Here is a 16,422-nt window from a genome sequence, read left to right as displayed (position 1 = left end):
CTTTCTTTGATAAAATGTTAAAATTAACATATAGATGTGGCCAGATGTTCACCGTCATGTAAGCAAAAGCCATTTATTACCCAAATGGCTACACAATTGTTTGCATTGTATAGACTCTGCTGTCTCCACATTTGGATCCAGGCCGCATGCCAAACACTCAGGAGCACAGTTAACTCACCCAGCAGTAACACAGCGGACACATTCTATGAGAAATTGAACACATAACTTCAACAGACAAGCCTTTAGAGACACACTGTACCGTTGCATCATGTGCTGATTGATAAGGTGGAGGCTGCTGTAGTGGAGGGAGTGCCAGCAGCTCCACCAGTAATAGCTGTTTGTGTTTAGCAGCTGCTGCAGGGAGGAATGTGGAGCTGACAGCTTGAATGGGACACCATGTTGAAGTGTTTTTTCTTTTTTCTTGGATCAGCTGACGGTCAGTTGATGGAGCAGCAGACTATGTGACCTGCATGGACTAATGTAATGGCTCACTGAGCAGAAGCTTCACTGATTGCTGTCTGCCTTGATGAGTTTGTGATTGATCGCGGCTGTCATCTTTTTCCCTTTGGCGTGCTGCAATTTTTGGGCATCTATAAAATTGTCTCCCCCAGATTTTTTTCCTGCTTTGTTGAAGCAGCTAGCTACACAGCACAAGTTGACTGTGATGTTTACGGCATCAGGTTGAACTGTGAGGTCGCTAAATTTGCTTATTTGAAGAGTTCTACCAATAAAGCCTCTTTAAATACACCCGTCCTCCTCCACACTCAGCTGTGCCCTGAGCTCAGTGCTCATATCATGAGCGTGTGTTTCTGTGTTGGTGTTTGTTTATTCCTTGTATTTAGACCAGACCTTGCCCAAGACGGCGCTCAAGGCATCTTCACTGGCATCTGCAGCTGTGAGCTCATCATCCCTCCGTGTGCGTATGAGTGTGTGTAACCTCAGTGTGACATATGCTGTTGCTGCTGCGTTTCTCAGTATTTCTCTCTAGTCAGTGACGTTTACACAAGGTCAAACAGGGAGAGCATCTGGTGGGCGAGACGCAGAGTATTTGAGGAATGTCAGGGAGCATCTGTGTGCACTCACACAAAAACAGTCACACTCCCAGAAATACAGACACATATCTACAAATGCTTTCACACATAAACATTTATTTTCGACTCAATGTCTTCCTTTCTCAGTCTCTTGCACGCACACAAACATTAACCATACAAATGCACAAACACTCCAGTGCAGTAATAGCAGCAGCAGATAGGGGCTGCTGCAGGACTGTGGAAGCTCCCTGGCCAATCGGCTGGCAGGTCGTTTGGAGCCCGGCTTCCCACTGGCACATCTCCTTCTCCTCTCTTTTCTCCCGACGGTCGTCGTCTCTTTCTCCATCTCTCCGGGTCTCTCTGCATCTCCCTTCCCCCCCATCCTCATCGTCTTCTCTGGGATTAAAATTGGCTGCAGCCAGGTGCTCCGTGTGTGTGCGCGTGTGTGTGGTGGAGCAGCGGTGGAGAAGCAGAGGCAGGAGGGAGGACAGTGAGGTTTCACCGAGGCGGCAGAAGATGTGCGGTGGTTGCTTGCGAGGCTAGAGGACGCCTGGGAGGACAGGCTGTCTGTGGATGTATACCTGTGGAGAAAGGACTGATTTTTTTCAACATCTGGACTAGCTGCTGATGAGGTGCCTGGTCTGCGCTGCCTTTCTCCTCACTCTGTCTGTCTGTCTCTCTCTCTCTCTCTCTCTCTCTCTCTCTCTCTCTCTCTCTCTGCACATATATCTGTGTGTGCATGTATAAAAATGTGTTGGTATCTGTACATGTCAGAGATAAGGCCTGTGCCTGAATGCATAGCTCTATAATATGATGTTTAGTAATCTGAAAACTGCGACAGCCAAACAATCAAGATTTCATCCTGTCTTCCTTTGTTTTCTGGCTCATTCCTCTCCTCTCCTCTCCTCTCCTCTCCTCTCCTCTCCTCTCCTCTCCTCTCCTCTCCTCTTCTCTCCTCTCCTCTCCTCTAGCTTTGCTGTTTGTGAAGCAATTCACATTGCTTCACATAGCCTCACTAAGATGGTGTCAGTTTACATAAGATGTTTTTTTCCCAAAAAGGATTCATTATTGTAAAAATCACAGAGTCACCTGTGTCAGCATCATACATACAGGTATTTGCACAGTCTGTGCAGCATAAAGACGGTCCGCTGTATGTTCTCTTTGACGGGTAGGCGCTGCATTAATCTCCACCGGTAGGCCGAACGATGTCAAGTCAATTTGGCAGGAGGTGGCTAGAATATGCATGAGTGAGAAGACATGTTTTTCATTTGTAAATGCATGGCATGTAACCTCATCCCTCCTGCTGTCTGATGCGATAGTCTTGCATACTAAATGTTGTGTGGTGAACAAGTTCTCCTCCTCTTGTCCTCCTGGGCTTCTATGGTTTGGGATGAAGGGAGGAGAAACAATTCATGGACATTACCATAGAGTGTTTGTGCAGCACAGATATGTTGGCCTGCTCTTAGTCATCTGCCTTCAATTAAGTTTGTCATTTATTTTACTGTGTTTCAGTTCAGTGACTTAATGAGGAGGAAGACAGCTTGTACAGGAAATTATAAGCAGAGACAGGCAGCGTGAGGCGGTGTGAGCTTCTGTCCTCTGTAGGCCTTTGTCACCCAACCTGCTGACACCGCACATTTAGCCTCAAGGGGATCACTGGTTTACACAATTACCATGATCTGTATGTGTGTGTGTGTGTGTGTGTGTGTGTGTGTTTCGTGTATGTAGTAGCCTCTTTTTTTTTTTTTTTGCTTTGGTGTGAAAATCAGTGCAAGCTTTCAATCTGATTAAGCCATTCTGTCTCATACTGTATCACAACACCCTAAACTGACAGTTTACCTCCTTTACCTCTCCTTGTTGAGGTTTACAATTGTTAAAAATCATCTTAAGTCTTCCTCTTCATTGTCTGACAGCTGTGACAAGCTGTGTGTTCTGTATGAGGATGTTATAACTCTTTGTTGAAGCAATATGTTTGCACAGAGAAAAATATTCAAACTCAAGCTGAAGGATTTTTATAGCTGCACCATTCAACCTTATTGCAATATTGTAGACTAGATTTGAATAGTATCACATGATTGTATTGGCATCATCAGCCTCACAGTTAAGGGTTAGGAGGGGCCTGTTCCACCTTCTAGTAGGGCCAGAAAGTTGTTGTTAGCCGATTAAATGGGCTGATATAATAAAGTTTGTTGTTAGACAGCAACCTCTAGTAGTCATAGTAATTATTGCAGGAGCAAAGGAGGAAGTGACGTATTATAAGGAGCTACAGTGTCCGTGCGATGAGGAAGGTGTGGGTGGCGGAGGCTCCTTAAATGCAAAACTCCCATCCAGGAGGCTTCCAACTAAACTCTGGAACTGTCATTTTTATATCAGGTGTCATTTTTATATTTTGTGTGAAGTAAGGTATTTCATACAATGATCTTATCTTCACTAAATCTAAGCATGTACTTTCTTATCCACATATGGAAGAGACAACTTCCAACCCGTGTGTATGAGGTTGATTACAACTGATAATGACCATTGATTTGGTTGATAACATTCAAAGCGGGTAAATTCAAACAGACCTAATTTGTGTCACTGGAAATCTTATCAATAAGAACAAGCACTAATCTCTCTCTTCCTGTGTTTGTGTTCAGGGGGGGTGGTTGACAAGGATTTGCGGCACTACCTCAACCTGCGTTTCTCCAAGGGCTCAGTGGACCACGACCACCAGCAGATCATCAGAGACAACCTCTACCTCCGCACCATTCCCTGTGAGTCCACATTACCCGCCTCTCTCCTTAAATCTTTTATTCGCTTCTCTTTGATCTCTTCTCCTCGGCCTCACTGTCCGTAATTGTCTTTTCCATCGTCTTCCTCTCTTTCTTAGATATCACCTCACCCCTTCTCCTCCTCCTCCAGCTCTATTTCATTCTCTTTCTCTTTTTTAGTTTTTCCTCCTTGCCCTCGGGACGTTGCCCTCGTGTTTTTACATCACACACACGCACTCTTTCTCTCCGTCTCTCGCCGTCTATTGCTCCTTCTTTTCCTTCAATCGTCCGGCTGCTGAGCTCTCAGCCTGAGGTTTCCACGGCAACCAGCCTCTTGTCTTGAGGCTTGCGTTGCCTTGGCGCCCTACCCCCTTCAGCACACGCTAAACATGCACAACACACACGCAGATATACAAAGATGATGACACGTCACTCTTGTGGATACATTGTGTTTCTTTTATCTGTTTATGAGAATTTTGACACAGATCCTCATGCAGACACTTGATGCCCCTGGGTTGCATGTGGATGTGTGTTTCTGTGCTTACATTGTGTTATCGGTGCATTTGCCTGTTGCCTGCAGGGGGACGATGTCATTGCCGTGATTGACATTGAGGGGATGCCTTCCCCAGCAGTCCCGCCTGTTGTCAATACACCAAGCAGCTCATGAATCAGCTTCTCTGGAGAGTGAAGCTCCTCTGATGCTCGACTCTGCAGACGACACGTGTTACTTCTTTCATGCAGTGTGTGTGGACTGTGATTTGATGCTGGTTGAAGGGCTTTGTGGTCGCCTGACATGTTTCAGTGTCATCAGTTAATAACCTCAGTCATGCTGTTTTTGTGGTTTGCGAGCAAATGTGGTTGAGTTGAACCGATGGGCCCTTCGGTTGTTTCTGAACAGATTGTGGTATATAACCATGAGAAAAGAGAAGCTGGGGTTTGACGTCAGTGATAGCTTGCATTGGCTGTGCGCTTCCTACTATAGTAGCTGTCCTCTGCCGGTGTGTTGAGCCACTGACACAGAAGTGATTGTTTAATACTCTCCCACAGCTGCACAGTTGCTGAGCCACTCTCTCCCTCCCTCTCTCCTGTCGTCTTCATCTCTTTGCTTTCACTCTTCACTCTCTCTCATGTTCCCCCTGCCTCCCCCCTCCCCCCTCCCTCTCTGCCTCTTTGATTTTTTTTTGGTCACCACCTTACTCCATCACATTTTCACTCCCTTTCAATTTTAACTCCAGGCTGCCCACTCTCCTTTTCCTCTTTCCTTAGCCTTTTCTCTACCTTTCTCAGCCTGTTGGCTGTGTAATAGTGCAGCGAAGGCGGACTGACAGGGTGTCAACTGAGGTGATGGGGACTGGCTGAGGTTCAACACTGCGGGTCCTCACACATCTTAGCCCTGTCACGGCAATGGCCCCTTTTGGTAGCATGAACCATAGTTTTGTCACGTTTCAATTATAACCGCCTTCCAGCCCTTCATGAGAATGGAAAGACAGTTATTCTGTGAGAAATGTGTGTGCGGTAATGACATCCCCATAATTAACTGCCTATCACTTAACAAAGCTGATACAGTGTAATGAAGATTATAGAAATTCCAGCTCATGGACCTCCTGCACCGCAGCTTTGAATCAGCCGCTGAATATTTGAATTACATTTAAATACATGTGATATTACAATGATTCCCAAAATTCATCTTAATCTCTCCGACCTGATTTAATTTGCCTTTGGTCAGCAGGTCATCTCTGCTACATAAGAGGATGTCTCATATAGATTCACTGCATGACTTCCCAGGCTGTCTGAGACACACAGAAACAGGCATTGCTCAACCATCAGAGTGACACAGCATCAGATGGCTAAAAAACAAGGATGATGGTCCTGAGCGATGCGCTGCTCGTGCCCGACAGGCTGTTTGTTGTTGTGGTTCGGAGCGTTATAAAATCAGTGTTTTTCTCCCGTGTCTGCAGCGTTCTGACCATGCTGTCAGTGCGAGTCTGTCAGCTTGACAAGCAGACGCCACTCTGCATCACAACATGCTGTCACACTGAAGGACGTGGGAGGATGTGTGCATGCATGTGTGTGTGTATGTGTGTGTGTTTGTGTGTGTGTGTGTGTGTGTGTTCATACAGCTAGAAGGCTCACATGCTGACATCAACTCCTGCATCCTGTTACATCACTTGGCTCAAGGATTGGCCGTTCTCCCCCCAAAAATAATGAATTGAATGTGATAATTTGCCGCCTGGTATTAATAACTTATTCACATATTTAGTTCAGTTGCCTCCAGACTGTCTGCTGTGTGTTCGCTGCTGTGTTTACATGTGAGAGTTTTTTTATGTGTAGGTTTGGTTTTTCACATGCATTCACTCACACTCAACAAGTATACACACCAAACACTAGCAGTACTTTAGGAAATACACATATACATTTTCAATAGGATATGGACAAATTGCAGACTGATTTGAGAGATGAACCAGATTGTGTAAGAGTGAATCAATAGCTGCAATAAGTGTCAGGCAGAGAAGGAGAATTTAAGAGGAATGTGAGTGGAATAAACTTCAGATAGGCATCACTGTTTTCAGGTTGAAACCTTTTATAAGATTGTCACACTTTGATAGTCTGTTTTACTTCTCAAGGGTTTGAAAAAAATTAGCCGACACCATTTCTCTTAATTCACAGGGATCAGTTGACCACTTCAGAAAATGAGTCTAAGGTTCTTTGTGAGCACCTGCTGTTGATGAATTTAAGATGGTTGTGCTCTTTGCATGCAAACAGTGTGAGTTTCTTTTTGATACGAGTGTAGCTGCGAGTGTGGGATAATGGCATGGGGCTAAAGGACTGAGAAGATGTGGGAAATATATAGGAGGAAGCAGGGAGGTAAACAGGAGGGGGGGGGGGAGCAAAGAGGCTATGGGAGAAGATGGAAAAAGAGGAGAAGACAGGAGGAGAGGTGGTTAAGAAGAGGAGATCAGCAGGGGAGAGATGGGGAGGAAAGAAGAGAGCGGACAGAGGATGGAAATTGAGAAGGAGATGCAAGAGGATGGAGAGATGAGCAGAGCAGAGACATGGGGAGTAAAAGGGCGGACGTGCACTGAATGGGGGTAGTGGGAGATATGAGGGAGCCTCGTAAGTCATTCCCCAGAGAACCATCTCCGCCCCTCCACACTACTCAGAGGCATCCGTAAAAGGTTCTATAAATAGCTTCAACAGTGAGCAGCACGTTTCTCTACTCAGATACCCTATAAATACATGCAGCTTCTGTCACTTCACATCGACTGCTCTGGATGCATGCCGCCCTGCAGCTTTGCAGCGTCCGACAGGGAATCCTTCTCTGGAGGCGACAGAGGAGGAGCAGATCAGATACTGATGAGGAACATGTCCGAGATGCTTTGGATGGTGATGGGGCCGACGGACGGCTGATAGTGATAGCAGTAATAAAGATGGCTATTGTGATGACGGGACGAGATTTGTGGAAAGTGATACCTTGCAATTGGTCTGAACGATGAGGGAAATAATCAAATTGCATTTTTTTTAATACCAGTATTGCGATTCAATATGCAATATTTTATTATCGTTCCTCATCTTCTCTATTATTCACTATATATAGGCAATAAATCATTCTGTAGTATAACCAACACAACATTGAATACACAACCAGCCCCTCGAGATTAACTGATGCATGAATTGATATGAGTAACATTTAGTAACATTAGCTACAGCTAACTGCAAAAACCTTCAATCACAGTAGAATAATAAAATCTTTCACTAAACATAGAATATAATCATCGTGACTTGAATAAAATATAAAAATAGAACAACATGATGTATGAAGTAATAATCTCCAGTCCAGTCAACAAATGAAATGCACACTGACTGTGGCTCTCCAAAAGTATTTAGATAGCTCAAAGCCTAACCCCCTACACCCAGCAAAGCAAGACACAGTAACTGTATGTTTATTCATGGTAAACCTACACTATACATTAACTACCACTTGGAAATTGTTCACCTTATTTCTCCTCTACTTTGATCGCTAACAGCTGTTTTTTCTCAGCACATGCTCATCCACTTCATCACTCTTGCGATATACCACTCACTGGTGCAGCAGACAATGTAATATGCATGTTTATTGTACTTTAAACCCCAATTTTTTATAGTGGTACTGGAACTTGTGGCATTTTACAAGTTGTGGGGCCAGGTGTTTCTGACCCCCTGGTTGGTTGGATTGTATAGCGCTGGAAAAATGTTTTTGTTATGTTTGACAATCGCAGCTTTTAGGATTTAAAATTGCTTTCTATTACAGCGCAATGCCAAGTTGAATGTGTTTAATCGTTTAGTCCTTCTTTGTCTATGAAATGCGTGCAGTTTAATTTTGTGAAGACAAAAAGGAATTGTTGAGTTCTCCTTTGCAAATTGCTTCACACAGCTCTCTGCAATCTGCACCATTGTACAGTTTGACAAAACAGCTCATTTTAAGCCCCAAATAGTCAAAAACTACTGTCAATATGTTATACATAAATATGCCTGAGTCTCAAAAGTTAAATTCTGGTGTAAAAGGGAAAGATTGTTTTATTTTTGTACTCAGCAGTAATAAAAATAAGGGTGCATATACTGTATATGCACAGTATATTAAAACAGAAGTTAAAAAAAGGAAATGAAGGAATTTACTGTGATTGGTCAGTTTATGTACTGTTAACCAAAGAGCAGTTACTGTCTAAAAATACTTTATTAATATTCCTCTTGTGCTTTGTCTGAACATTTCCTGAAACATTTGCAAATTGCTTTGTGGAAATATACATATGGCACAGATGCTGGTGTTTGAGCTTTAACTTTTGCATTTATTCCCTCAAGTTCGGTCATCAGAGTGCTGTTTTTAAAGTGTGACCTGGGATGTGAATAGTGCTTGCTAGCATAAAAAATAAGCATTAATTTCCCTTCTTTAAAGATGTAAACTTTAGAGTAAATTGCTTTATTTTTACAGCAGTTGTAAAAATAAAAGCAGTCACCAAGCAGTCAGACATGTCAAAACAAAGGAAAACGAGTACAAGTGGTGAACGTGTGCCTGCTAGTTGAAGTTTTATATTTTAGTTTTCTCTGCTTTCCATCTCTCATATCTCACACTTTTGGCACAACATGGTTACCAATGTGCTGCTGTAGCAAAACTTAGACTTCATTCATTATGATATTGAAGATTTAAAATCAGATGGACACTTGCTATAAATACACAGGGATCTGCACCTCCAAATGAACATTCAGTTCATTCATCTGTGATGATTTCCTGAGCAAAGGAAGCCAAGCTACCAAAACTCTCCCACCTCCATCTGTGTTTGAGTTTTCATTTGATAGGAAAAATTATGATTTTTTGCATCCAAAAATGTGTCATTAAATTGAACCAAGAATGTGGGTTCAACTTTTTGTAGTTGGAACGTATTCATATCAGTTATCATGTGTTAATCCTGTTTTTATAGATGGCTGATTGTATCATTTTTAGAGTTGCAAATATGATTGTGAGTGGGCTTTAACCCTAAATTGGTACTGTGACTGATGATGGTGGAGGAGGAAGAGGAGTGATGATAGTTATTTGAGGATGTTTGTCATGATGATTACAGTGAAGTTGGATGAGGTGATAAAGAAAAGATTATTTGTAGTGTGTGTGTGTTTCTGTGGCAGATTGATTGTGTGAACGCACTAAGACACACCCTGTTTATGTATGAACGTGCATGTATGTGTCTTTTACCCTGACACATTGATTATTCTGTTTGTGTGTCGAGATTTAATAGGCCCAACTGATAAATAATGAGTGTTACACGCCTTTCTCTGTCGAGGTTGTGTGTGCTTGCCTATATATGAGAAAGAGAGAGAGAGAGAGGGAGAAATACATCATCCCCCAGGGACTCTCTCCTTAAAGGGGTGATTTGCCCGGGCTGGCTGACATGCTTTGATGTGGTTCTGTGCTCCCTGCAGTTTGATTGGCACACTGGATTAATGTTGTTCCACAGATGAAAGAAACTGCAAGGGAACGATATGAATTTTATGAAATGAAAATAGCAAATATTGAACATGATTAATGAATTGGTTATGTTTGCAAAGTGCTTTCCGTGTTAAGCTCTGGACAGGTGTCGTCTCATCTCTTCTACCTCTCCTCTGTATCATCCTCTCACTCTGCAGCTAATCACAAAATGAGGTTCTTCAGAGGCTTATATATTTGTGTTCCTCTGTCTAGTTTTACCTCCTCACCGCACATCTCTGTCTGTGCTGCTCATTAGATCAGAGCAGTGCGCAGTGATGAGCCAGGTGCTAAGTGAGCGGCCCGTCCTGTGATGGTCAGCGAGCGCCGACACCTCAGAGAGCTCGACTGTTTACTCTGGTCAGTCTTTACCCCTCCATACAAACACACGCTGCACACACTACCAAACACCAAACACCACACACACCAGCTCTGTGTGTGTACATCATCATGACCCCCACTGTCGTCCTGCGTCAGTCAGCTCTGCAGACTAATAAAGGTGTTTTTCAGCCTATCAGGGCTGATTTTCATCACCGCAGGACGCACATCAGTACAGGAGTAATTTCTCAATGTCACCCAGGCACTTGCTCCACCAGACACCGATCCACCGAGCAACACAGTTGTCTTTGCAGCCACTAGTGGACCTGACAGACAGACACTTTATGGAAGAAACTACAGACTTGATGCTGCTGTTTCTAAGCTGAATTAACTTTGTGTTCTTACCAGGTTTCATTTCTGCAGAGGAGTTTTTCTGTTAGATTCTGCTCGTATTCTGGTTTAATTATTTCTTTACTTTGCTAGAGTCATTGGCAGGTCCATGATTGCAAAAGGAGGTTGGGATTGTAAGATCCAACAGAGCTCTGGGAGAGGACGTCACACAAAGAAAGAAAACCAAAACATCACAATATTGGCAGGAAAGCAGGAGTATTGCAGATGACTGCTATCAGTGAGTCTTTGTCTGTTTTATTAATACACCGTGAACATGGTGGATGTTGCACTAGGATACCAGAACTATCGGGGGAAAGTAAAAGGGAGAGCGTTTTATCGGATTTCTAAAGAACTGAGGGTCAGTGTTTGGGGAAGGTTTTATGGTGCGTGTATGGTAACTGCTATTTATCATAAAAGAGGTAGTTAATGTAGTTAACTCTAAAATAAAGACTAAGCTAATGCTACGTAATTCACAAGTTAGTACACAATGTTTATTCATGCTAACATTCACTGAAGTGACACTTACCCTGCCTGTCACAATAAAAGGTATTTTAGCGGTAACGTGAGACTCCCTTATATGGCTTCAACGTTTATTCTGTAAAGTATTTCAATTTAGCGTTCAGTGTTCTTGGAATGAAAGTGCCCAGTGATTGATTGAAGTTGATGTTGGTGAACATGGCACCATTTCTTTTTCCTCACTTTTTTCTGCAAACATGGCAATTTAAAGATAACCAGAGAAAGCAATTTCTGAAGAAATTGTGGTGAGAATGCTGGATGCTGATGCAATGCTGCCATGCTGGTGGGAATGTGACATAATAACTTAAAGTAGGAATAGTGTGAGAAGTGGGATTGGGTGATTGAATAATAGTGTTGAATAATACCAATAATGTATATATTTAAAAAAAAAAAAAAAAAGAAGGTATTGCAGAGCTGACACTACACTGCAAAAGTTGCTTAAAAGGGTTAAGATAAAGAAATATGTGGTGCATTTATATAGTGCTTTTATCCAAAGCGCTATATATAGGCAATTTGGCAGCAATATTTCATGGTGCATTCAGCTCCATGTTGCTTTGTTTATTTCCGTGTTTACATATTCCACCGCCAACTATCCAACCAAGAAATTATACTTAGCGTATTTTCCAGCCCTCCACTTTCGTTCACACCCCTTTGGAAATCTTTTTTTTCCGCTTACATTTATGCACTGTGAACGCAAACCAGACTAAATACAAAACAAACCAAGACTCTATTTCACTCTGATACAGACTAACCAAACACACTTGGGTTGTGAAAGCTCCCTTATACAAACCCTCTTCAATAAATCCAAACTCTCCCTTTAAGCTTGGTGTAGCTGTAACTGAGCGAGCAGCCCAATCTCACATCCATCCCGAGAGTGATTTACACTGGAGAGGTGACATTCAAGTCCCCCAGTCCTCCCAGCCTGCAGCCCCCATCGGAGTCGAACCTTTCCACTTAAACACCAGCTGAATTACTCTGAGGTAACCAGGTGTGAGTCTCAGTGGCCAAACAGTGACAGTAATTGATGGATGAAGTGTGAGGAAACACAGACCTGCAGCTCTGCAGAGCAAAAGGTTTCAAGCCAAAGACCTCTGAGACTGTAACTAGTAAAATGGCTGCGTATGCAAAACGTTCGAATGTCATATCTGACATGTTATTTTTTCTGCAGCTAATGGAGATGTTGCAGCTTGTTACCATGGCAAGGCTGCGTTGCCAGGCACTGACGTGTTGTTGTGGTAGCAGACACTCATGTCAGAGTGTTGCCAAGTTGCGTCGTTGCATCTGTAGCCTGGACTTTGTAGTGTAAATAAGAATGACTGTGTGTGTTCGCGATCATACCTCTCCTATAGACCTGCTGTCCCACTTCACATCTGCGAGCCGCGAGGAAGGAAGAGGGAGGGCGAATGAGACGTGAGAGCAAAGTGCGAGACAGAGCTTGAAGGAGAGACAAAAGAAGAGAGGAGGATAACGAGGGGAAGAGGGAGTGGATTAAAAAAGACAGAGAGGGAGTAATGGGGACAAAGAGCACCAACAGAGGAACAAATGGATGGAAAGGCAACGAGGTAAATTGGAAACAAGAGGAAAGAGGGACAGAGGTAGAAAAGTACAGGAGGACAATTTGAAAAGACAAGACAATAGATAGGTAGATAGATGCAAGAGTGAGACAGTAAATGAATAAGAAAGCAGCAGTGTGTGTGTGTGTGTGTGTGTGTGTACGGTGTGAGAGAAACAAACACAGACAATCCTCACATTCCTTTCTGCTCTCTTGCTGCCGCGGTGTTCTGCTTGCTCGGTGCTGAAAAGGATTCTGGGTAAACAAGTTCAGGGTTTTGAGGACAGTGTATTCTGTCTCGGTATTTTGTGTTTGTACGGTTGCAGGATTGTGTCCTGAAAACCAATGTTCCATTTATATTCCCCCTGGGTAGTTTCAAAATCGGATAAAAAATGTTATGGCTGCACAATCAGATTGAATAGGACGATTTTAATGTGCATTATTTGCTGCACGTTTTCATAGAAATAGTTGGACACCTTGGGAATTGTGCTCAGCTGCAACACATGCACGTGTAGTGATGGACCGACCAAAGCATCCGGCACAGATAAAGAGCTTAGACAAACTGCAACATGTCTCTGTTGAGATGAAAAGACATGCATTCACAAGATAAATGTGTCTCTTTCCGCCATGTGCAACATTTTTAGGTTACATACATTAGGCCCAGAGGGACAGGTGTACTATTAGATCTGTACCAGCAACGTTGAATCCAACTGGGGTTTCTGTGAAAGAGTGTCACACTTGTTCACCTTTTAGAGAATATATTTAGTTTCTGTTAGATTCTGTGTTACCTCTGTCTCTGTAACAAATTCCCTCAAACTCCCAAAGCAGCCTGATGGCTCTGATGGATGATACGCTGAAACCAAGAGGGGTTTGTGAGACAAACACAATCCATATGTCTGCGCACTGAGACACAGAACTGGAAGCCAAGCTGGGTCCATGTGTACCCAGTTTTTCTCATCTGGGTTTTTAGCTCAGTTCAATTAATATACAATGGTTCAGGTTTTACAACTACAAATACTCTAAGAGTCTTTTTTCGCAACAACAAATGTTAAAACTCTAGAGGACATAATGATACCCTATAGCTCTGTGTCTACAGCTTAACTATTAACTATTAATATGAAACACGCGCTTTGTTCCCCACACCCTCACCTCCTCGTTCCCACACATACTCACTAAGACCGCCGAGACCGCCTTCCCCCATGCTTTGTTATGATAATCAGTCCATCGATAGTCTATTTTTAGCTCTGAATCTCCCCCGCTCTGCTTCTTCCACTTGGTGACTTCCTGTCTAATTATACAAACATACATATGCATACACATGCACATATTCAGACTCACTTGCAGCCCTCTGTGGATGCACAGCGAGGTTAACCAATCATGCTTTTTCTCCTCTCACTATCTCTTTCACTCTGTTGCTGTCTTTTTCTGTTTTTCTCTGCTTGCCACTCTTCTGCCACTCTATTATTTAGCAAAGGTCTTTGTCCTCTTATCGTCTGACACCCAGCTGAGTTATTTCAGTATATCAGCTATTTTAGCTTTTCCTCCAAATGGAATTTCCTTGTTATGTTTCTATGTAATCTCTTTCTCTTTTTTCCCCCCTCTCACACACTCCCACAAATGTGAAAATATTCTGTACCGCTCGGTCGTCATGGTTTGAGCCAGAGAATGTCTTCACCCCCTAAAGTGGCAGCACGAAGCTTTTCCGTGCTATTATGGATTTAAGTCATTTAAGCCATAAATCTCTATGGCGCTCATACTCCTACTCGCAGCGTCACCTCTGAGAGGTTTGCCTTCAGTGGCTGATTGCGATGCAAAGACCATTTTTGGCTCAGAGCCGACTTTATCCTTTATTAGCGAGAGCACGACATCCAATCAATAGTCAGCAGCAGCAGTGTTTTTGGCTCAGGGGAAGCGTCGCTGCCTCCTCTCAGTACAGTCTGCTGCCATTTTTTAATTTGAGCACCTGTGCAGCATGTCCCGCTTTGTTCAGCTCATTTATTAAAACTCTGCTTAGCAGTTTGTGTGCAAAAAATATAAAGAGCAAATCCACTGAACTGAGCTGAAGACATTTCAGCCTCCATCCACAAGGCTCCATAAATTATGGATTGTATTCTGCATCATTTTTGGCCTCTACCTGGGAGTTTTTGAGGATAAAACAAAGTGAGATGGCAGGGTTAAAGATAGATGAAGAGAGAGAAAGGTAGCATTGGGGGCAGAAGGAACAAAGGATGGATTTTGCTGGGGAGAGTGTTCATTTTTATAACAAATAACCAGCAGAACATTTATTGAGTGCAAAACTGATGCAACACATTAGATGAACATCGGCCACTGCCATCAGTGAATATCATCTTAATATCATCTCAATAAGTGGATGGCAGTCCACCAGGCAATTACTGGCCGATACAAATAATGGCTGATGTTTTGGTACATCACACTCAAGGTCTACCTCACAGTTATTTAGTGCGCTTTGCTAACGGAAAGGGAGGAGTACGAGCAGAGAGCAAAGGAGGAAAACAGGTATTGCGCTAAGATGAGCTCCTATGAGTCGAAATGTGTGTGTGTGAAGAGGAAGTAAGAAAAGAGGAAAAGTCGGCCTATCTGCTTATCTCAAAGCCAGATAGCCGATCAATATTCCCAGCTCAGATCCAACAAGACGCTCTCTCTCTCTCTCTCTCTCTCTCTCTCTCTGCTCTGTTGGTGTGTCCAGTGAAGGAAGCTGTGGGAGAAGGCCATTGGCAGGTCATCAGTATTCCAGCAGGCTCTGCCTACTCTGGTGTGGGCAGCAGAATAATTTCATTCTGATCTTACAGATCAATAGCTGTACCCAGTGGAAGGCGACCAGCCCCGCCTGGCTGGCTGAGCTGCTGCGGTATTCAGAGTATCACAACACAGGCGATGGATGGTCTTTTTTCGAGGCTCGTTTTTTTAGTTTAACGTGCAGTGTAGTCATGCTGCGGGCCTCACGTTCCTATTTCCTCTGATGTCAGATGATTGGATCTTTGAGTGTTGTGGAACTTTGTGGGGCAGTATGTGAATAAAGGTTATTAACAAAATTAATAAATCATAAAATAGCCCCGTTTGTATAGGCTGAGTCGGAAGTGATGAGCCAGTTCAGGGGGCGGGGAAGATATTAACTTCTCCTTATGATATAATGCAGACCTGTTTATCAACACAGAAACGAAAGCCTCAAACATTACCATTAATTAACTCAGTACTTCTGAAACTGGTACAAAATACATGTTTTCAGTTCAGTAGCAGTATTTTGATTTAATCGATGTTGTGTTTAGGGTGCCTCATATCATACAGGGACTTGACATAATAAGTGCAAACGTATATATTTGTAGGGTGTCGACACAGTAACACAACACTTGTATTATGTAATTCAATGCAGTAGATACAATAGAGCACAAGGTGACTTCTGCAAATGTCTTACTTTGTCAGAGCAAAAGACCAAAACCCAAAAGCATTCAGTTTGCTAATATCTGCAGGAAATCTTCACAGCTGAGAAACTGAGAAATTGTAGCGCTATTTCACTATTCTTGCTTAATAAACGAAAAAAATGAAGAATACATGTCAAAATGGTTGCAGCTAGGCTGTAAAAGATGAAAAGGCTACCTGTTATAGCAATTATCTGTCTTTTCTGTCAAACCTTCCTGACATTACATGTCATATTTGTCTGTAATCACAGATATTGAAAGTAGATTACAATAGGGTTTGCAAAGTATTGCTTACTTTTTTTAGTATGCTTTTCCTTTTTTTGACTGCTGCTACTATACAGGTCAGAAACAAAGCACAAAGCACAAAGCTACAGCAGCAGCAGTTGTGTTGAGATGTGAGAGACACTGAAATATTAAACCATTCTGTTATCACATG

The 16,422-nt window shown here is 42.9% G+C and overlaps 1 protein-coding gene across 1 annotated transcript in view; it reads left to right on the top strand.

The window, feature by feature from the left end:
- Positions 1-16,422, top strand: part of LOC131973906 (membrane-associated guanylate kinase, WW and PDZ domain-containing protein 2-like) — a 93,146-nt gene that overhangs the window by 24,901 nt on the left and 51,823 nt on the right. The window contains exon 2 of the mRNA XM_059336034.1: positions 3,668-3,784. Within this exon, the coding sequence (XP_059192017.1) occupies positions 3,668-3,784 (117 nt within the window). The remainder of the gene's footprint in view (positions 1-3,667; positions 3,785-16,422) is intronic.

Source organism: Centropristis striata, chromosome 6 (assembly GCF_030273125.1).
Source record: "Centropristis striata isolate RG_2023a ecotype Rhode Island chromosome 6, C.striata_1.0, whole genome shotgun sequence".
In the NCBI taxonomy this organism is placed as follows: domain Eukaryota; kingdom Metazoa; phylum Chordata; class Actinopteri; order Perciformes; family Serranidae; genus Centropristis; species Centropristis striata.
This window is presented reverse-complemented; position numbering and strand designations above follow the sequence as displayed.